Source organism: Bos indicus, chromosome 21 (genome assembly GCF_029378745.1).
Source record: "Bos indicus isolate NIAB-ARS_2022 breed Sahiwal x Tharparkar chromosome 21, NIAB-ARS_B.indTharparkar_mat_pri_1.0, whole genome shotgun sequence".
Lineage (NCBI taxonomy): Eukaryota > Metazoa > Chordata > Mammalia > Artiodactyla > Bovidae > Bos > Bos indicus.
The window spans coordinates 19,194,860-19,216,470 of NC_091780.1; the positions used below are offsets into that span (position 1 = coordinate 19,194,860).

At 47.8% G+C, this 21,611-nt stretch overlaps 1 protein-coding gene across 4 annotated transcripts in view; it reads right to left on the reverse strand.

The window, feature by feature from the left end:
* NTRK3 (neurotrophic receptor tyrosine kinase 3) overlaps positions 1-21,611 on the reverse strand; it is a 423,069-nt gene that overhangs the window by 44,602 nt on the left and 356,856 nt on the right. For all 4 annotated transcript variants that reach the window (XM_070775074.1, XM_070775079.1, XM_070775075.1 and 1 more), the window contains 3 exons: positions 15,651-15,781; positions 7,200-7,372; positions 3,962-4,205 (listed from right to left, as the gene is read on the reverse strand). In XM_070775074.1, coding sequence (XP_070631175.1) covers positions 3,962-4,205; positions 7,200-7,372; positions 15,651-15,781 — 548 coding nt within the window. The remainder of the gene's footprint in view (positions 1-3,961; positions 4,206-7,199; positions 7,373-15,650; positions 15,782-21,611) is intronic.

Sequence of the window (21,611 nt, forward strand, 5' to 3'; positions counted from 1 at the left end):
CAGGAGATATAAGAGATGCGGGTTTCATCCCTGGGTCAGGAAGATCCCTGTAGAACGGAATGGCAACCCACTCCAGTATTCTTGCCTGGAGAATCCCATGGACAGAGGAGCCTGGTGGGCTGCAGCCCATGGGGTCACAAACAGTAGGACACGACTCAGCACACATGCATGAAGCTGTGTTAGGCACCAGAAACCAGCAAACTCCTAGACCCAATAGATTTCAGTAACATACGGTAGCCCAGAGGTGCAAACCTGTCCTGGCTGTCCGCTTGCAGAGAGAGTCCTTCAGTGTTCTTGCTATCTAATAAATCACCACCTTCCCCTGGAGTCTCAGCTGGTGTACCAAACAAACAAACAAAAAAATCTTTCATAAATCACCTGAACATGAGCTTGGCTCTAAGATTCATGAGCAGGACCCTATAAACACTGATCAGAAGAACAGGCAAATACTGATGACCCAGGATTTCTGGTTAAGTTGAAACCTCGGCAGGGAAATTTTCCCTACGTGGTCAACATAAAGATCTGCTCCTTCAGGGAAGCTGTGCTATCCCAGTTTAATTTCCAATGGTCAGGAGGGCCTTATCTCTGACCCAAAACTTACACCTGGAAGTAAGATTATCCCTGAGGTTCTCCTGCCTTGGGTGTGATGGGAACTAAGGAAAACAAACAATAATTTCTTCAGTTAGAAGTGTATTCCAGGCTCTTTATGCATATTAACTTGCTGAACATCAAAAACAACTCAACTGAGAGACTATGTTTGTCCTCATTTGAAAAATGGGACGATTACATAAAGGTTTCAGCAAAACACATTGACGTTCCATGGCGGCTAATGGCCGTGTTAGGTTGTGAACACAGGTAAGATTGCATCCAGTACAGAACTCCTTTGTCACCTCGATGTCATCCAGTATGAATAATAAGACTTCCTAGTTTATTACTGATGTGACCTCAGGCAAGTCTTTTGTTTTACAGAAGTGGGAGTGGGGCTGTGTTCATATTAAAGCATTGTGAGCATCTGAACATGAAGAAATGACAAGCTGATCTTTGAATACGGAGAGTATAATATCTACCCACCACCAGTGGAGTATGTAGCTCTCTAATGGAGAGCTGTGTTTTGACTGCAATGCTGTTGTTATTTAGTCACTAAGTCGTGTCTGATTCTTTTGGGACCCCATGACTGTAGCCCACCAGGTTCCTCTGTTCATGGGATTTCCTAGGCAAGAACACTGGAATGGGTCACCATTTCCTCCCCTAAGGGATCTTCCCAACCCAGGGATAGAACCCAAGTCTCCTGAATTGCCAGCAGATTCTTTGTCAGGTAGCTTTAGTGGTAAAGAATCTGCCTGCCAATGCAGGAGACATAAGAGATGCGGGTTTGATCCCTGGGTTGGGAAGATACCCTGGAGAAGGGGATGGCAACCCATTCCAGTATTCTTGTCTGGAAAATCCCATAGACAGAGGAGCCTGGAGGGCTATGCTCCACAGGGTCTCAAAGAATTGGACACAACTGAAGTGCCTTAGCCCACAGGAACCACTGAGGAAGACCTTTGATTGCAATAGCTCTCCTTTTTTTAAATTTCATATTTCTTTGGGACCATCCATTTTCAAGCCAGCTGGCCTCTGCTTACCTGGCTTAGCCCTCGTGAAAAGGGAACTGTGGCTGCCTAGTATAAGAACAGTTTCCCATCTCACTCCCTTCCTTGAATTCCAACCTGCCCTAGAGCCCACAGAAGTGAGATAGATTTACTTCTTGTAACTCTCCCAGGAGTAAAGAGAGATAGTTCACAACTGTTTAAGCCAGGGCAAAGCAAGATCGTTTGGAGATGGGATCTTTTCTTTCTTTCTCTCTCTCTCTCTCTTTTAAATCAGAACAGAGAAATATTAAGTGCATTTCTTAAAGCAAGTTTGAAAGCTGAGGTTGCACACATGTTGTTCAGATACTGTTTCCCAAGATCCCAAGATTGGTCTAATCAAAATCCGCCTCACACAGAAAAACAATGATCCATCCCTAGCTTTTATCAACACCAACATAAATCTGAGCTCAGCCAGACAGGCCAGCAAACCCCATTACACAGAGTGCAGAGGCAATTAAATGGTGCCAGCTCCAGCTAGACTCACGAAATCTATGACCCATGGTCCCTTGGTAACCACACCAATGCTTCTCTTGGAAACAACTGGAAAAAAATTGGTCTAGATGCTAAAGAAAGACTCCACTTTGATATTTCCTGGCAGGTCTGCCCTGCCCATCAGTCTGTGCCTACCACTACATCATGCTTCTTTTTCCAAATCTAGGGATGCTAAGACTGGGCAGGTGGCTAGACAGAAGAAGGGTTTCTTCTGTCAGCAGAAGGTAGCTTTCTGCTGACATTCTACCTTCCCTACTCTTCGATCTACTTTGCTTTATATCCTCATGATTGTATATCATCTGCCATCTTTCAGTTATACCGTGAACATGTCAATTTTTAGGCACAAAAGGAGTTTCTCAAATATTCCATTTTTCCCCAGGTTATGGCTAAATTAAAGTGTCTTCACTGCTATATTTGAAATGGATAATCAACAAGGACCTACTGTATAGCATAGGGAACTCCGCTCAATGTTATGTTGCAGCCTGGATGGGAGGGGAGTTTGGGGGAAAATGGATACATATACACATATGGCTGAGTCCCTTTGCTGTCCACCTGAAACTCACAACATTGTTCATTGGTTATGCCCCAATGCAAAATTAAATGTTAAAAAGAAATCAGATAAAGTGTCTTGAGTGATCCATTATAATGTCTGGGCAATGTTTTTTAGGCAAAGCCATCATAAGCATCCAGACAGAGTTGATTTGAAGATGCCAATCCCAAACTCCCAGCTCCTGACCCACCTTGCTCAGGCCAAAAAGCTGGGTCCTTTGATTCACAATATGATCATTCATTCCATACAAAGAAGATGAGGGAAATTGCTGCCTTGTCTCTTGACCTCCAAAACATTGCACCACCTTCTCCTTATACACCATCCAAACTCCTCATCCATTCAAAGTCCCTAAAGTAAATCTCCCATGTACTTGAAGCATCTGCCTCTCTAATCAATATACAGAAGTTATTGTATCTCTGTATACAGGTTGCACCCATATTTCTCCTTGGGGGAAAAAAATGCCATGCATGCCCACTTGCCCTTTCCCTGGCAATAATAACACTGTCAGAATCACTCCATGATCCATGGGAAGAAGATTCTCAAATATTAAGGGGGAAAATGTGGGGGGTGCAAAGTAAGATACCTATTAATATAAAGTAGAAAAGTGTATTGAAGTAAAGTTGAACGTGGTGTTTCCTTTCACCATCAAACAGCTTCCCCTAAGGCCCATTTGCAACTGTCTCCAAAGTTGGCGATGAGAACCTACTTCCTTCACTCATCTTTCTTATACCATTTGGATAATTCTGCTCAGCAACACACTAACCATTTTGATCCTTTATGTTGGGTTCTGCCTTCTAATTGAGATCTATCTTTGCAAATGAGCCTATATGGTCACCAGATAATGTTAAAGAACAATAATGTGCTGTGGGTGAGGCCGGGTAGGGAACTGCGTTGAAAGATGTTAAAATGTAGCATCAGGTTGAGCTTGTCCATGTGTGCATTGGGGGACACATATATACATATATGTGTATATATATGTATATATTGGTATCTGTTTTCATGAAGAATGAGTACTGATGGACGTAAGAACACAGTGCATATGTCATTGCAATGTAAGGATATAGTCGCGTATTTCTATCCAGGTGGAAGGGATGAGTAAGCTATCAAGAGAAAAATTGACAGGTATGTAGAGATGCAGGCGTGGCCAAAAGATAAGCATCAAGTGTCTACCTGGGCACAGGAGTGTATGCGTGTGCTCCAGAGTAACAGGGTTAATGGACAATGACGGAGACATGTGAGCAAGGTGCTAGCTGAGCCATGGATGCTGCATTGGGGGAGGCCCCCTTACCCTGTAGTAATCGGTGCTGTAGACGTCTCTGGACATGCCAAAGTCTCCGATCTTCACCAGCAGGTTGGCTCCAACCAGGCAGTTCCTGGTGGCGAGGTCCCGGTGCACGAAGTGCTGGGAGGCCAGGTACACCATGCCAGAGGCGATCTGACTGGCGATGTGGAGCATCTGGGAGAGCCCCAGCTCGCCTTTCGCCTGGCGTGGTTGCCCATCCACAAGGATCATCGCATCTGGCCCATGGGCCCTGTAGGGGTGGGGGTAGGAGGAGAAGGGAGGGAGCAGAGAGAGTTCAGATCAAGGAGAAATGCCTTCTTGATTCCCTTGGCTCTGGAATGCACCACAGAGATGAATGAAATCTCTTTTCTCAGCCTCCTTGCGGCCTATTTCTATCTACCCCAAACTCTATTATGTAAGCCTGATTAGGGTGAAATATACAATTAAGATTCCCATCTAAGAAGACAGCAGACTCATTTTAATGAATCAAGGAATGAACGTACTCTTTTGGATATTTTACTGCCATCCAGGGGCTTCCCAGTTCCTTCATGTCTACTATAGAGTAATTAATAAAACGATAATTAACACCTACATAACCCTGACTATGTTCCATGCACAGCTTTATGTATCTGTAATGTACTAATTCCCTTAATCATCCCCCCCCAACTTTGAGATAAGGAAACTGAGGTACCTCATCTGGCCAAAGTCTCGCAGCAGCCACATGGGTGACACGTGACTATGGAGCAGAGTTTTAAACGTTAAGCTTTCAGGCGGCTCGTTAAAGAGATTCCTGAGCCCCGCCCCCTATGATTCTGGTTCTAGGTGGAGCTCTTTCAGGTGCATTTCCTGCAAGCTCTCAGTAATGATGCTTCCAGTAGTGATACAGTCCACGCTGTGGGTAGCAGCACTATCTTCAGTCCACACTGCTAACCTCCCCACTCCCCTGCCTAGGACTGGGCAATTTCTGTGGATGGCAGGACAGGATGAAGAGAGCCTGGGACCCTAGGCAAAGACCTGGGAGCCACAGCACCCACTGCATCCCAAATCATGGCCCAGATTTGTTATCCAAACACCTTGCCCTGTCATATCAGTCATTTTAGTATTCATCTTTTCTCCAGGAAGCCCAGTGAGCCGTAACCACACCCAGGCCTTTATTTATGAAGTTGTGAGCCAAGGAGCCCCACTCTACAGAGAAGCCTTGGCCTGTTTTATTGCTTCTCCAATTTCCACTGAAAGGCACAGTTAAATATAAACACATTCATTTTATTATCTCCTGTGGGCACTGCCTCCCTCGTGCCTCTAGAGGAGACCAACTGCATTAGCTCACAAGGAAGAGGGACCAGCAGACAAGCTCCATTCCAGTTTATTGGAAGAATGCACTGGATTCCCTAAAACCCATCAGCTGGGAGATGCGAGAGCAGGAAGGACATTCTACCCTCTTTTTCTTCCTCTTCCTGTAGAGTAGGCATGACAGGGACATAGAGCAGTACTCAGGACCTCTCTTGAGCCTTGCCGGTGGGGTTGCTTAGGTCTACCATTGAATCAGTGGGGAGGGTTTGATGGAAAAACGGAACATATCCCTTGACTTCAGAAGAATGGAAGCACAAGAAGAGGAAGATCTCAAGTACTGAGAAAAGATGCTGTTTGTTTTAGAAACTATTATGGTTCACAGTTCTGATAAAATAATATTGCAGTAATTTTAATCATAGCTACCATTGGTTGAACACTTGTCCAGGCTTTACACAAATATACTCATTGAATACTCATAACAACAAACATATGAAGCAGTTATGAATGGTCTTGTTTTCCAGGAGAGAATTAAGTGTTAATAACTTGTTCTAGGTTACATCACTAAGACACATCCAGGATATGAACCCAAGTCTGTCTCATGCTAAGGACTCAGTTCTTCAGGAAATGAGTAAGTTTCACCGTGAAATCAAGTTTAGGAGGTTTAGAACATCCTACAGATACTTTCAAATCCTCTAGGGCCAGTTTTGGAAACCTGGAATTTACCCTTTCCATTTCCTCTTCAAATCACAGCACTCATTTGAATGTCCCACTTCAAGGAGATACTCATCAGGTTTAGGGGAGTGTGCTAGAGTTTACCATAACCCATACATGAGCTCTGGAAATCTCATTCTCAGCAGTAGAACCCAAAAGTTGGCTATGCAAAGATTACACCCTAAAAGCATCCAGGGCCTGAGTGTTCAATATGTTTTATGAGACCTTGGATTGTACACACTCTCACACACACTTGCTACCTCCACATCTGGGCAGTAATTGGAGACAGCAGGTGTGGGAGGCAGAGAAATGCTAACTCTGCTCTATTGGTGAGATGCTATCTTCTCTGGGGAAGGTAGATTTCCAACCCTTACTTGTAACTCTATCCAGCACTTCTGGCTGGGGTTCCAGTCTCTTAGAAGCTCTATCAAGATCCTCTCAAAATCCAGATGATCTTGCTCTAGGCTTGGGGAAACCCTTTTTACAAAAAAAAAAAATCCAAATCTTATAGAACAGTGCCAGCCAACAGGACTTTCTATTAATGGAAATGCTCTGTACCACACTGTCCAATATGGTAGCCAGTAGTCACATGTGGCTACTGAGTATTTGAAGTGTGGCTGGAGAGACAGAGGAATTTTTACATTTTACTTAAATTTAGTCATTGTAGATTTAAATTTAAATAGCCATATATGGCTACTGTACTGGATAGCACAGTTCTAAATTTATCTGGGGGAAAATCTGCCCTTTTTTTCAACCATCTGTCTCCCCATGAGTTTGTAACCTTGTCCTTTCTTATTCATCATCAAAAAGTCTCTGACAAGGAGGCTTTCAGGAGGTGTGGTAGGGACTAGCCTCACTTTGCAAGTGAGAACATAAGACATAAGGTCAGAAAGCTATTCAGAACATCAGGGGGAAAACTGGCCCTTTAGAATCTTAAAGTTGGAAGTTACACACTGGCAGTCCCTCTGGGCTCCCTCCTTGGAGCCCTTCCAGACCTGGAATGCAGGTTACCTGAAAGTAATCCGCAGGTTACTTTTCATAGCATCCTCAACTTCCCTCCTGAGAAATCAGGGGCAAAGGCCCGCATCCAATTGCTCAGGAGGTAATGTAGAAGAATGAAAGGTTGCTTCTCATTTCTAATCCCCAGACTGAAGTGTTCGGAGGAGCAACGGGACTTCTGGCTCCAGAGAGAACCCCAGGGGTGCAATGGGAATGACAGGAGGGGGTGGCCGTCCTGGCATACCTGAGGAACTTGTTCAGGTCTCCATGCTTCATGTACTCAAAGACCATGATGAGGGGGTCCCCGTCCCCGCACACCCCGTAGAACTTGACGATGTGCTCATGCTGCAAGTTGGTGAGCAGCTCGGCTTCCCTCTGGAAATCCTTCCGGGCTGCCAGGGTGGGGTCCTTCAGGGCCTGGAAACAGCATGGGACATTGGTTATTAGCAACTAGAGGGCAGGGGCTTGTCTATTTCCTTCCTGGGAAGAAAGCTGGTGCCCATCCCAAACACAATGCTGATCCCCAACAAGTAAGATCTTAATCGAGCTTTAAAGACCATCAGACTAAGTCACAAAAGCCAGGCCTGACTCGTGCTTCCTTCAGCGCTGTGAACCTTATAGAAACAAAAGCCAACTTTCTGGTATCTATGTCACATCTGCCAGCTAGGAAGCCCTAGCCTTCCTCTGAGATTAGTGTGAATGACAGAGGAGGAGGGGAGCTGGGAGGTGGGATACCTGACAACCCCCATCCCCTAAGAGTTCCTCGAAGAAATGGTCTCACAATTAAAACAGTGGGGAAACCACTGCCCCCAATTGTTTTAACTTTGCAAATTAGCCTATACCCACTGCTGCTGCTGCTGCTGCATCGTTTCAGTCGTGTCCAACTCTGTGCGACCCCATAGACGGCAGCCCACCAGGCTTCCCATCCCTGGGATTCTCCAGGCAAGAACACTGGCGTGGGTTGCCATTTCCTTCTCCAATGCATGAAAGTGAAAAGGGAAAGTGAAGTCGCTCAGTCGTATCCAACTCTAGTGACCCCATGAACTACAGCCTACCAGGCTCCTCTGTCCATGGGATTTTCTAGGCAAGAGTCCTGGAGTGGGGTGCCATTGCCTTCTCCGAGCCTATACCCACAGCCCATCCAAAATCAGGCTGACAACATAATTAAGTTTCCTTACTCTTTCTACTCCTTGATTTTAGATTGTGAAGAGGTGAATATTTGTAGAGAAACAACAGGGCTTCTCAGGTGGTGCTAGCAGTAAAGAACCCTCTTGCCAATGCAGGAGACATAAGAGATGTGGGTCGATCCCTGGTGAGGCAGAGGTAGGGAGGATCCCCTGGAGGAGGGCATGGCAACCCACTCCAGTAGTCTTGCCTGGAGAATCCCATGGACAGAGGAGCCTGGTGGGCTACAGTCTGTGGGGTCACAAAGAGTCGGACACAACTGAAGCAACTTAGCACACATGCACGCACATGAACACTTTGGCTTCTATAAAGGCGTTTTCGTTCTCCTTGTAGATGGAAGAATTGGGGGGTAAGGGGGACTACAGCTGTGGGAATGGCATTCAATGGGCAGAAGCCCCAGGACCCAGCCAGGACTAGGGCCTGGGGCAGACCTGGCCTACCCCGTTAAATCCCAGGGTAGGATGGGATGGTGGGCAGCTGGTGGCCATGGAAATGTCACACCTCGGCCCCTTTTAGAGAATCCAGTATTCAGGAGAAGCACTAGACCAGGCCCCTTGCCCTGGGACCCAGGAAGATAAATGGAAGAGCAATGCTCAAAAGGGTTATCCAGGGACTTCCCTGGTGGTCCTGTGGTTAAGACTTCACCTTCCAATGCAGGGGACATAGGTTCGATCCCTGGTTGGGGACTTAGGATCCCACATACCTCGTGGCCAAAAAAAACAAAACATAAAATAGAAGCAATGTTGGAACAAACTCAGTAAAGAGTTAAAAAAAAGTTTGTCAGTGAACATAGGCTTTCTAAGACCAGAAGGGAAGGGTGAGACCAGAGCACATGCAAGGGACCCTGAATGGGGCACTGCCCTGGGAGTGCAGCCATGTTGGCCATGGCGAATGATGAACTGTGACGGGGAGGGTCATTCCTGCAGGAGGAGCCGCCTGGGCAGGTGTGTTCACATATGGCTTCAGCCTTCCTTCCCCTCCCCATGAGATCAGAAGGCAAATGGAGCCAAAAATCCACTTGCTTCAATTGACAAAGTTTAGTAACCCCAAGAGACAGGACATGAGGCAATGAAGGAATGGGTGTGCACTTCACATGTCATTTTCAGGGCAGTGAGAATCTAACAGGAGATTGGTTTTCATTCCCTCTGCCAGTTTCTGGCCTTTTCTGGTTATTTAGGCCGACTAAGTTCCTCCATAGATGATGCTACTATTGAAAATCCTCCCTAGCCAGACATCTTTTTCTTGCCACGGCAACCCCCGTTAGCTGAAATCCACGGAGGTACCTTGGCTTACAGCGCTGCAGGAATGTGAATGTGTGAAAATTGTATCGAGGGGGCCCACCAAACCTCCATCAGTCATTAGCATACATTAGAGATGATGGACTCACAGCTTTAAAAGGGCCCTAGATAGCATCATTGGTTTCCACCTGCTCACTTCTGGTGTTGGAAAAACTGATGCTGCATCCTGTTGGGGATCAGCACACATTCACACATCTTAAATGACAGAAGCTAAGAGTTTAACTAGACCACAGTGATCTCTTGGTGCTGGGCTTCTTTGATGTCTCAAAGTTCAATGGCAATGCCTCTAGGGCCATGGTCTCTCAGCCAGCGATCAAGGCCCACTCCAATGTCAACAAGCACCACCCTTCTTTCAACACTTGGAGTTTTCACCAAAAATCTGTTGGAATACATGATCCTAATGTTGACCACAGTGTTGGAAGCCACTTCATACAGCTTTCCCATTTTATAGGTGAGAAAACTGAGGTCCAGAACAGGGAAGTGATTTGCCAAAGATCATTCGAGAAGTAATAGCTTGAGCATGAAGTCCAGGATACATTCCTGTCCAGCTTACCTGCTTGAGTTAATTTATCAATTAAGTCAATGGACAGGTTCCCCAGGGGAATGGTGGGCACAGAAATTAAAAGATGTGAAAGGGCAGAGGAGAGGGTCAGGAAAGGTGAAGAGTGTGGGCTGCCAGCAGAATAAAGGATGCCAGGCTTAGGGCGGGCCAAGGTCAAAGGGAAGTGGGAGGGCCCCTGGTCCATTGCTGATTTTTACCAGCTCTTATCTCCTGTGCTTTCTGCTTCACCTCTGGCTGCCTTCTCAGAAAAGCTACCTGATAATAAAGGCATCAGTTGCCTTGGGTTTACATCCAACCAGAACAAAGATGTGTGCAAAGCTTTTTTGGTACAGAAGAAGGCAGAGGGTCATGGTGACAGGAAACCTCTCTTGGTGACCCGCTGCATGAGCTGGGGTGTGGGTATGTATAGGATGACTGCCAGTGATTTATTTATTTTCATGAAGCATAAGAAGAGGGGAAGAAAAGGAACCCAGCATGGGTGGGATGGGAGAATACGAAGATTTATGTGAACCCTGGATTTATGAGAGGGAAAAGCAGATCAAATTTGGGGCCAGCCAAATGGCCACTCTCCATCTCTGTAAATCATTCTCTCTCACAGTCCAGACGCCATTGGCAGCCATTGGATATTTCCGTTCTCAGCTCTCGAGCAGTGCCAGCCAGCATCCCTAAGGCCGGCGCCCTACACTGCAGGGCAGTTAGGAGTTACACATTTGGGAGATGGGGCACAAAGCAACTGCTGTCTCTGTTAGTCTTCCTGCACCTCTTCTTCTGCCAGTTCTTTCTCGACCTTTAGGTGGGCTTTCCAGCTGTCCCAGATCAAACCTGAAGTTCCTGTATAATTGGCAAGGGGTCTGTTTTGGCAACTGGAGTCCAGAGCTGCAAGTGGCCCAGGTCCCCAGGGGTTGACGCAATTGGGAAAGAGATGCCAAGAGAGGAATCTTGAAGAGAAAAATCAGTTCAGAGACTCTCGTGTGCCTCTCAGCATCTTCTTCAAAGCTGGCAAACTTCATGATGGGTCACTCACCAGCCAGGGGCATGTGAGGGAGCAGGGGTTCCTTGCTGCTGCCAACTGTTAGTTTAGGGAGATGGGGTTGCCAAGGAGTCCCTGAAGCCAGGCAGGTGGCTGGCTAGTCCCTTCCTGTAGCATCATAGTGCAATGAGAAGAGCTGGAGTTTTCCCTTCCGATCTCCTTCTTCGCCCCCACCAAATCTGAAGACATTCCCTTTTCCAGTCTCCCATCTATGTACACCACGTCTCGTGTTCACTCCCATCTCTGGGTGTCAGTGGGGCTGTGAGTTGGATAGGAGGGAAGGATCTAGATGGCCAGAACATTCACAGTTCTCAACACTTCCCAACACCTTCAGAGTCACTTCACATCATCTTTTCCAGTCCAGGGGTTTTGCTACTTTCCATTTCCTTTTTCTTTTATTAGAGTGGAGATATTTCAATTTCAAATTTTATTAATATACTGAAACACATTTTATTACATGTGAAGAACTGCATATATCCCTAGACACTAGAGCTTAGTTTTACTTATTTTTTTTAATTTTAAATAAGTGAAATCACACATGTATCTATGCATATATAATATATTTCTGTATCTGTCTTTTTTCATTCAACATTGATTTTGAGATTCTTCCAAGCTGTTGCATGTAGCTGTAGTTCATTCATTTTCCTTGTTGAAGAGTTTCCCACTGAAAGTATACCACATTTATTTGTCCGTGCTGCTACTGATGGACACTGGGGTTGTTTCCAGCTTTGGGCTGCTGTAAAGAGTGCTTATGAACATTCTTAAACATATCTCTCCATAGATAAATAGGCAATTAGATAGATAGAGGTGAGACAGAGAGATCAACAGATATAGAGGATAGATATATACATAGGTAGGTAGGTAGAGAGACTAGATAAACAGATTAGACAGATGCATACGTTAGATAGATAGATAGGTAGGTACAAGTGAGGCAGATTAACAGATATAGATGACAGACACATGTAAGTTATATGGATAGACAGATAGATTACCTGTCAGGTCTAGACCTAGAGTGCAAACGCTCGGTCCCACAGATGGTAATGTTATACAATACCAAACTGTTTCTCAAAACAGACTACTCTATACCTTTGCCAGAGTATGAAATTTGTGATTGCTCCAAATCCTTGTCAGCACTTTGTTTGGTCACTGCTGCTTAGCCATTCTGCTTCACGTACCACGGTATATCCTTCTGGGTCAATTTGCATTTTTCTGATGATGAATAATGCTGGACACCTTTCTCATATTTTTATCAGCTATTTGTCAGAGGAAACTCTTTTGAGCAAGTCTATTGCTTGTCAAATAACTATTTAAGGGTGGCAACTCTTTTGAGCAAGTCTATTGCTTGTCAAATAACTATTTAAGGGTGGCATCACCTATTTTAAAATATCAAAAATTTAAAACGCTTCTAATGGCACTCTTACACCACACACACATACAAATCACACTGCTTCGTTCTGCTCTCTGTTTCTCTCATGGGTATTCCCTTGTTGTCTCCCCAACAGTCTTCAGAACAGAGACTGGGGTTTCTGTTCTTTGTTTCCACCATAGCAATTGCTGGGCAAAAAAAAAAAAAATCTCGCTTTAAAAACCACAATTGTGGGAAAACTTAATTTGGGGTTATTCTTGGATGTGTTCTCGGGAAGTCCACAATTACTCTGCCTCAACCTGAGAACAGACTCAATGGGAAGGAGTCTGAAGAAAGGAGTAAAATCTAGAGAGGATGAGAAGCAGGAAGCACCATTTCCTGGCTGTTCTCCGGAGAAAATGAGTGTCTTCTCCAGGGGCTGGGCGCTGGGCGGCTCCATCAGGCGGCAAATGGCATAAAATCCCAGAACATTCATGTCCTCAAGGTTCCCAGACCCAAGGAGGAAAGGAAACCGTTTTAAAAGGGTGAAAACAGAAACACATTTTCTGCATTACCCAGTCTGGGCACTGCCCTTTTAACACCACAACACTCAGTGGGAAATGCTTCCCAGGGTTGACGACATCATTTCATTTCCTGCTCTAAGCACAAAATTGTTCAGTTTCATCCACCAGTCCCCAGACGGATGCTGGAACACCCAGTAGAGGAGTGTCATCCTATAAATTAAAAATTTTAGGGCAGGGTAGATTCTAAGTGTAGGTACAAGTCCACACTCCTGGTCCAAGCAGTTTAAAGACACCCTTGCTCCTCTGACCACCCCACGTCTATGGAGACACACTTAGCAAGTTTATTCGTAAGAGAGCCAGCAATAATAGGCATTAGCCTTTTATGGGACAATACGCTAGTTCCTTATTTATTTTCTAGAGCAGAGGTCGACAGGCAATATCCACTCTTATAAAAAATAAAAATGCATTGGAAGACAGCCACCACCCCCATTTATTTATGTATGGTTTAGGCTGCTTTCCCATTACATGGGCAGAATTGAGTAGCTGTAAGGAAGTGCCTACGGTCCTCAAAGCCTACAACTTTTACTATCTGGCTTTTAGAGAAGAAGTTCAACAACCCCTATTCCAGATGGTCAATGTAAGCTTGGCAGGTCATATGTCACATGTCTAAGCACACTTGGCTACTATCAACATCAAGAATAATGATGTTGGGACTTCCCTGGTGGTCCAATGGTTAGAACTCTGCACTTCCACTGCATGAGGCTCAGTTTTCCATCCCTGGTCAGGGAACTAAAATCTCACCTTCCGCATAGTCAAAAAATAAATAATAAATAAGTAAACGAACAAAGGGCTTCCCCGGTGGCTCAGTGCTAAAGAATACGCCTGAATGCAAAAGATGTGGGTTTGATCCCTGGGTTGGGAAGATTCCCTGGAAGAGGAAATGGAAACCCACTCCAGCATTCTAGCCTGGAAAATCTCATGGACAGAAGAGCCTGAAGGGCTACAGTCCATAGGATAATGAAAGAGTCAGATATGACCTAGAGACTAAACAACAAAATGAACAAAAGAAACTTAAAAACAAAGTATAATGATGTTGACAAAAACAAATAGCAATGACTCATTCCTAACATTTACTATAGCCCAAGCAGTATATGAAACATTTTCCATGTCATATAATTTAATCACAAAAATTGTAAAGAAGAGCTATTATATCACCTATTAATCAAGCCCAAGTATTCATTGGAAGGACTGATGCTGAAACTGAAGCTCCGATACTTTGACCACCTAATACAAAGAACTGAATCATTAGAAAAAACCCTGATGCTGGGAAAGACTGAAGGCAGGAGGAGAAGAGGACGACAGAGGATGAGATGGTTGGATGGCATCACCGACTCGATGGACATGAGTTTGAGCAGCTCCAGGAGTTGGTGATGGACAGGGAGGCCTGGCATGCTGCAGTCCATGGGGTTGCAAAGAGTCAGACACAACCGAACAACTAAACTGAACTGATTATACAGATAATGAAACTGAGGCTCAAAGAGATTAAACATCAAGGTCACACTGCTAATCAGTGATGGCTAGATGCCCACCCAGGCCTCTGATTCCCATTCTATGTCTGTAGCCCACACATCACTCTCTGCATCTACCGAGGGCACTTACCCTCTGCAGACACAGCAGACAGAGATCCCCAAAGCCACAGAAACATTCAGCTTCCATCAAGAGAGTGGCTCAGTCAGAGCCCTCAGTGTTAAAGAGGGACTTTTCGAGGCCCTGGCAAGAGTCCTCGTGGGGAGGGTATCTCAGCTCCCAGTCCTCTGTCCATGGAGCAGAATTCACTCCAGCCTCAGAGGCCTGCTCACCACACCCACCCTTGCAGAGCCCACTCCATGCTCCAGAGCAAGGCTCCCCAGATCTGCGGGTGCCTCAGGGAGGCTACTTGATTCTTGCCTGTGTCAATCAGGTTCAAAGATTTGTCCAACACAGACTGACAGAACCTGTAGCAAGTGTGGGGGAGGGTAACTAGCAGTAGCAAAGTCTTTTGCCTATTGCCCCAGGCTGTTCGGCTCCAGCTGCAAATCTGCTCAGCTACCTCAGCAACACAAAACCCCTGTGGTTCCTGGACCTAAGTAAGCAGCTGCCAGGAGACAGTAGCCCTCAGGCATGCTGTCCCCTGGGGGCTGAACCTGGATCCCATGGAGGTAGCTGAGCATGTCTTCCAACCTCACCCACTCTCCTCCCTAGGCTCAGCACCTGACCCCTCCACCAGCCCACCTCCTATTCCCTGTGAAGTTTGCTGCTGTGAGCAGTGGCTCTCGGGGCCTCCATGAGCAACCCACCCCTCATGCAACTGTACTCGGGAGAAATGATCAGATGACTTTCTGGGCAGGGACAGGACAACCTGTAAAGTCCCTGAGAAGGGAAGAGGGTCAGTGGGGGACAGGGGTGAGCCCAGAGCCTCCAGAATAAAACCAGGGTCCATCATGGGCATCGCTTATCCCTCCAGCTGCACCTCAGGCACAGCCCTCCGTTGTGTGTCACAGTTCGTGACCTCTGAAGCCAAAGAGTCCAGAGGAAACTTCATGAACCTTGGAGCAAGCGCATCTGATTACATTAGTTTATACCATTTTGATTGCATCTGATAATGTTCATTGATACCATCTTCCAGAATGGAGCGAGCCTCTCTTTCCCACCCCCATGGCCGACAGCCACACCCCTCTTCCTTCCTGGGGCCCACGTGCCTCTGAGCATTACCTTCACAGCCACGAGCATCTTGTCCTTGGTGGGGCTGAGGTTGTAGCATTCGGCCAGGAAGACCTTTCCAAAGGCTCCCTCGCCCAGCTCTCGCTTCAGCACGATGTCTCTCCTTTTAATGTGCTGCACGTCTGCGGGAAGGGACAGAGGAGAGCAGCCAGGTCAGTCTCGGGTGCTCGTTCTCTCCTTGGAGGCTCAGGGGTCTGGGGAAAACAGGGGTCCAGTGCAGGGAGCTCCGCCTCGGAGGCCACGGCGGGGCCAGACGAGCTCCAGCATCTTACCTTGGCTGTAAAAATGGGCAACACGCAGTGATTTGAGTCTTACCTAGAATTGAATCTCGGCTTTAACTGATTAGCCCTGAAGCTCTCTAAATCATATCTGCCTTGGCTGGAAACCGGGAAACCAGAGCCAGTAGTCTTTAATACCCAGGATTCAGGCATAACCGGCTATAAGCACTGAGCACAGGAGTCCTCTGGGCATCGCACGGGTCCTGACTCAATTGGGTCTGAGAAGGTATCTCTAATAAATTCTCAGGTGATGTCTGCGTGCTGTGGGTCCATGAGCTGCTCTGGGTGACCAAAAATCGGGTTTGAACCCTGTTTCCTCCTCCCTGCGGGTTTCGGAACTTGGGAAAGTTATTTCAGTCCAGAGCCTCGATGTCCTCACCTGTGAACTGGAATGAACACCAATACCTTCCTTTCTGAATTCTTGGGAAGATTATATGAGATAATTCATATGAAGAGTTTAGCCCAGGGTCTTGGTACACACACACACACACACACACACACACCATACTGGCTCTTGTTATAATGTCTATAATGCTCCTATAGCAAAGTGTCTGGTTCACGACAGAATCCATAAAGTGGAAGTTAAAATGATCTGGGGGAAGCCTCTACATGAGAATCCCTCTCCCCTGAGAGACAAAAAAAAAGAAACCAATGAAATAAGAAAATCAAGTCCAGAGACCTCCCCAGAACCAGGATCTGTGCAGAGAGAGAGAAGGACTGCTACCATCTCGGCTAATTTAGCAACCTAATTAAAGTCTGTCAGCCAGGAGGAAGCAAAGCTGTGACCTCAGCCCTCCCACCTATTTGGAAAGAATGCTTCGAAAGAATCGTACAAGAAGTGGGCTGACGACGGGGGGAGCCAGCCGGAGATTACTCACCGACCTTTCCATTCATCGTTCAACAGGCAGAAGCCCATTAAATACCTGCATTCACTTTATGAAGAACATTACAGAGCCAGGAAAGAGCATTGTCTCAAATGACCTCGTCAAAAAAAATGAACGCTGAAGACAGAGGACCAGGGCACACTGTCCCCCAGGGCGAGGGGACACAGGACCAGAACAGAGGGATGTGGCTCCCAGGGCCTTGGTTAGCATTTTGCTTAGCGGGGGCTGGAGGGGCGATTCTTGTTATAACAGATTACACAATTTTTTTTTTTTTTTCCTATCAGAATTCTTGGTAGCCCTGCTGTGTCCCAGATGACCTGCTCTCCGGGATCTGTGGGCAGAAGCATTTACACAGCATTTTCTTTCCTCTCAGCAAGACATACCTGCAGGCTTCCGGGCCATGGGGTGGCTGGGGAGCTACCACATGCGGCAGGGCTTTGCCCCCATCTTTACAGAAAGGGAATAAAAAATCGGTTCCCTTTTCACACCCTTTGCTGCTATTTCCCAGCCTCTGAGGAATGGGATATTTTGGCCTTGAAGGGGAAGGCTAAGGGTGTCCCACCAAGAGAAAATGAGAAGTCAGGACCTCTCCGGGAGACCATCTGCTCATCGCTGTACAATTATTCCCAGGTGACTATTGATGACACACAGGTACCAAAAGGTGAGCGTCCGGGTGGGGCCTAAGCGTGGAGAGGGGGTGCTAACAGGGTGGTAGCTTCCTAAGGCCATGCCTGCCCCTCTGAGCCCACAGGGGTCAGTCAGGAATAGGGAGTCAAGGGCGCCTGGATCAGGCCTTGGCTCCTCCCCCACTATGGGCTTGCCCACCTCACAAAACATCTTGAGTCTCAGTTTCCTCATCTGTAAAATGGGTCAGGAGTATCATATAACCCAAGTTCCACTTACCTGTTACAGGAGCTATTATGTGTAAAGGTTTGTAAACCTTCAAGTCCTCTGAAACCATGTGTGTTTTGGTGTTTTCATCATTACTGATGAAGGGAAAATGAGGGCCAAGTCAGGAATTGCCAGCTGGTGGTTGAAATGGGGCGTGAATCCAGAATACCAGGACAGGTCAGAGTGGCAAGGCCTCTCATGAAAAAGCCTTCTTTGGCCTCAGACCCCTCCCCAACCCAGCCTCCAACAACATTGCAACAGGATGAAAATAAAATCACCTAGAAGCCTTATGAAAACTGGTCACTCAGCCCTTCTTCCTGAGATTCCTATTCAGGAGGTCCAGGCTGAGGCCTGAGAATTTGCCTCCTCTAACAAATTCCCAAGGTGATGTTGGTACTGCTGGCCCAGGACACCTCTTTGAGAACCAGCGGAATAGGTTGACGTGGGTGGGGCAAGGATTCCGCCAGCTGATGACTGATGCTCACCTTAGCAGACTGGCCTCAACAAGTTCCACACCCACAGATATGAGTCAGGCATCACCACTCGAAGACCAGGAGGAGGCCTGCAATCCTGGACTTACCTGTATGGCCTCATCAAGCCCCTCTTCAGAGCTTCCAGCCCTCATCCTCACAATGGAGACCACGACTCTCCAGATTCCTTACTTTCGGGACACTCCTCTACAAAGACAGGGCTACCGGATATGCTATGTGCTTAGCTACTCAGTCGTGCCAAGCTGGGGGTTGGCAGCTGCCTCAGGGCTGTTGTGCATGCTAAGTCACTTCAGTTGTGTCTGACTCTTTGTGATCCCATGGACTGCAGCCCGCCAAGCTCCTCTGTCCATGGGATTTCCCAGGTGAGAATACTGGAGTGGGTTGCCATTTCCTTCTCCAGGGGATCTTCCCAAGCCAGGGATCCAACTTGCATCTCTTTCGTTCCTTGAATTTCAGGTGGATTCTTGACCACTAGCACCATCTGGTAAGCCCACGGTATATACTGGGCTAGCCAAAAAGTTCATTTGCATTTTTGCATAAGATATTACAGAAAACTCAAAAGAACCATTTGGACAACCATATATTCCTGGGTCCTTAAGTCCAACTTTGAGCTGGGTGCTCTCACCAGCTCATCACCCTCCTCCCCAGCTTCTGACTCTCTGCCACAGTGAGTCCAGAATGAGAAGGGAGAATGTCTATGGAGGGCAGGGCCCCGTTTTCCAGCTGCTGAACCTGAGTCACGGCTCAGAACCCTCCATCTCCTCTCCCTCCCTCAGCAGCAAGAATCACAAGCCTTGGAAGATTCAGACAAGTCTTGTGGCAGCAGCATAGAGGGGGGCCTTTTTTCAATGCTTCCTCCAAATCTCAGGAGTTAAGTGCCCAGGCTTCCCAAGTGGCGCTAATAGTAAAGAACCCACCTGCCAATGCAGGAGACATAAGAGAACCAAGTTCGATCCCTGGGTCGGGAAGATCCCCTGGAGGAGGGAATGGCTACTTACTCCAGTATCCTTGCCTGGGAAATCTCATGGACAGAGGAGCCTGGTGGCTACAGTTCATGGGGTCACAAAGAGTTGGATATGACTGAAGCGACTTAGCACACACAGGAGCCCCAAGGCAGCTGCCAACCCCCAGCCTCAGGAGGTCACAGACTTGACAGCTGCAGGCCTTGAACGTGGTTGAGAGCAAGTGGCCATGACACTGGGAGCTCATCTGCCCTCTGCAAACATGAAGCAGAAGCCACCCATGGACTAACATGTCCACCCCCAGTCTGCCAGTGAATCTCTTTCAGAGACATGGAAACATGCAGTGCTTCAGGATAACATTGCTGGACTCTAGTCATCTGCAGGGACAAGTATTTTGAGGCCAATACTTAGGCTTAGTCCACAGATGGAGTGAGGAGACCTGAGGAGGGGGAGCAGAAGGAATAGAAAATCAAAACAGACTCCATCCCACCATAAATCCTTCCCCAAGAGAGAACCTCCCTCCAGCCGTGGGGATAAGAACTCCACGAGGTAACGTGGGATCCTCGGAGATGGAGAGGCTGGACTGGGGCCAAACGCATAAAACTAATCACTTGCATGTGGAGAACCCTGTGTACCAACAAGACTCGGGATCCCAGAACTCTGTCCGCACAGCTTCTTTCTCTGAACCAAAGGGGAAGAAGACGTAGGTAAAGGGATTCATGGGTTCCCAGTCCTGTTATCTGCTCCACATGCCATTCTCACGATAACGCTGAAAGGCAGGTGTGATTGCACCCCTTTCACAGATGAGAACACAGAGGCAGGTGGGTAACTTTCCCAAGTTGGCGGAGCTAAGACGTAGCCAAAGGACTTGCTCTTCTTTTTCTGGCTCCTGAGTCTGTGTGCTTTCTGTTACCTGAAGCCGCCTTTCTGAGTCTTTCTCCGCTTTGTGGAGGAGACAGTCGGTCCCCAGAAGCTCAGTCCTCTGATTCCCTGCTTCCTCTACTCCGGCCTGACTTCTCTCTCCCTGTCCATTCCTGGATGGAAGGCAGCATCTCCCAAGGGAAAGAGTAGGAGCCCTCCTCCACCCACCCACCCCGGAGGCCCCCAGGAGAAGGGTGTAGATGGGGAAGAGTGTGGGAGGAAAGGGCGCCGTGCGGCCCCCCAGGGAGTGGCGGGAGTGGGCCATTTCCATCTCAGACGCCCACATGGCTATTTGGACCTTTTTGGTGTGTTTATTTTTAGCTCACACTGCGAAGCTCAGAGCTGCCTCTGGTGAAGCCATCTGACCCACACGCCAAAAAGTGATGGATTTTCCTAGGAGGCGAGGGCATCAATCTCCTTTTACTGCCTGGCTGGCCAGCCCAGCAGAGTCTGGGTCACAAGGGGAGGAGGCAGGACCCAGGCAGGGGAGGAGGGGACCCAGGCAGGGGAGGATTCAGGACCCAGGGAGGGGAGGATGCAGGACCCAGGGAGGGGAGGAGGGGACCCAGGCAGGGGAGAATGCAGAACCCAGGGAGGGGAGGATACAGGACCCAGGGAGGGGAGGAGGGAATCCAGGCAGGGGAAGAGAGGACCCAGGCACGGGAGGATGCAGGACTCAGGCAGGGGAGGAGGGCACCCAGGCAGGGGAGGAGGGGACCCAGGGAAGGGAGGAGGCAGGACCCAGGGAGGGGAGGATGCAGGACCCAGGGAGGGGAGGAGGGGACCCAGGCAGGGGAGGATGCAGAATCCAGGGAGGGGAGGATGCAGGACCCAGGGAGGGGAGGAGGGGACCCAGGGAGGGGAAGAGGGAACCCAGGCAGGGGAGGAGGCAGGACCCAGGCAGGGGAAGAGGGGACCCAGGCAGGGAAGGAGGGGAGAGAGGATGCAGATCCCAGACCATGGGAAGACCTCCCAGCCTCCAGCACCGAGGGGGCTGCCCAAGAGAGCAAGGGCTGGTACACAGTGAGGAGCAGTCTTGGGGAAATGGAAATGGGCTGGCTCTCCCCTAAATCCTTTTTCTGGGAAAATCACCAGTGGTTCCCATACAGCAAGCCACCTAGATAGGCTCCTGTTCCCACAGGACAGCTGGTTCATCAGAAATCCTCATCCTGTGGGGACTTCCCTGGTGGTTCAGTGGCTAAGACTCTGCACTCCCAATGCAGGGGGCCTGGGGTTCGATCCCGGTCGGGGAACTAGATCCCACTTGCTGCAACAACTAAAGATTCAGTGTGCCCCAACAAGGATCCCACATGCTGCAGCTGAGACCTTGCTCAGCCAAATAAATATTTTTAAAAAATAATGGCAGATATATGCATGCATCCTAAGTCGCTTCAGTTATGTCCAACTCTTTGCAACCCTATGGGCTGTAACCTTCCAGTCTCCTCTGTTCATGGGATTCTCCAGGCAAGAAACTGGAGTGAGTTGCCATGACCTCCTCCAGGGCATCTTCCCGACTCAGGGATTG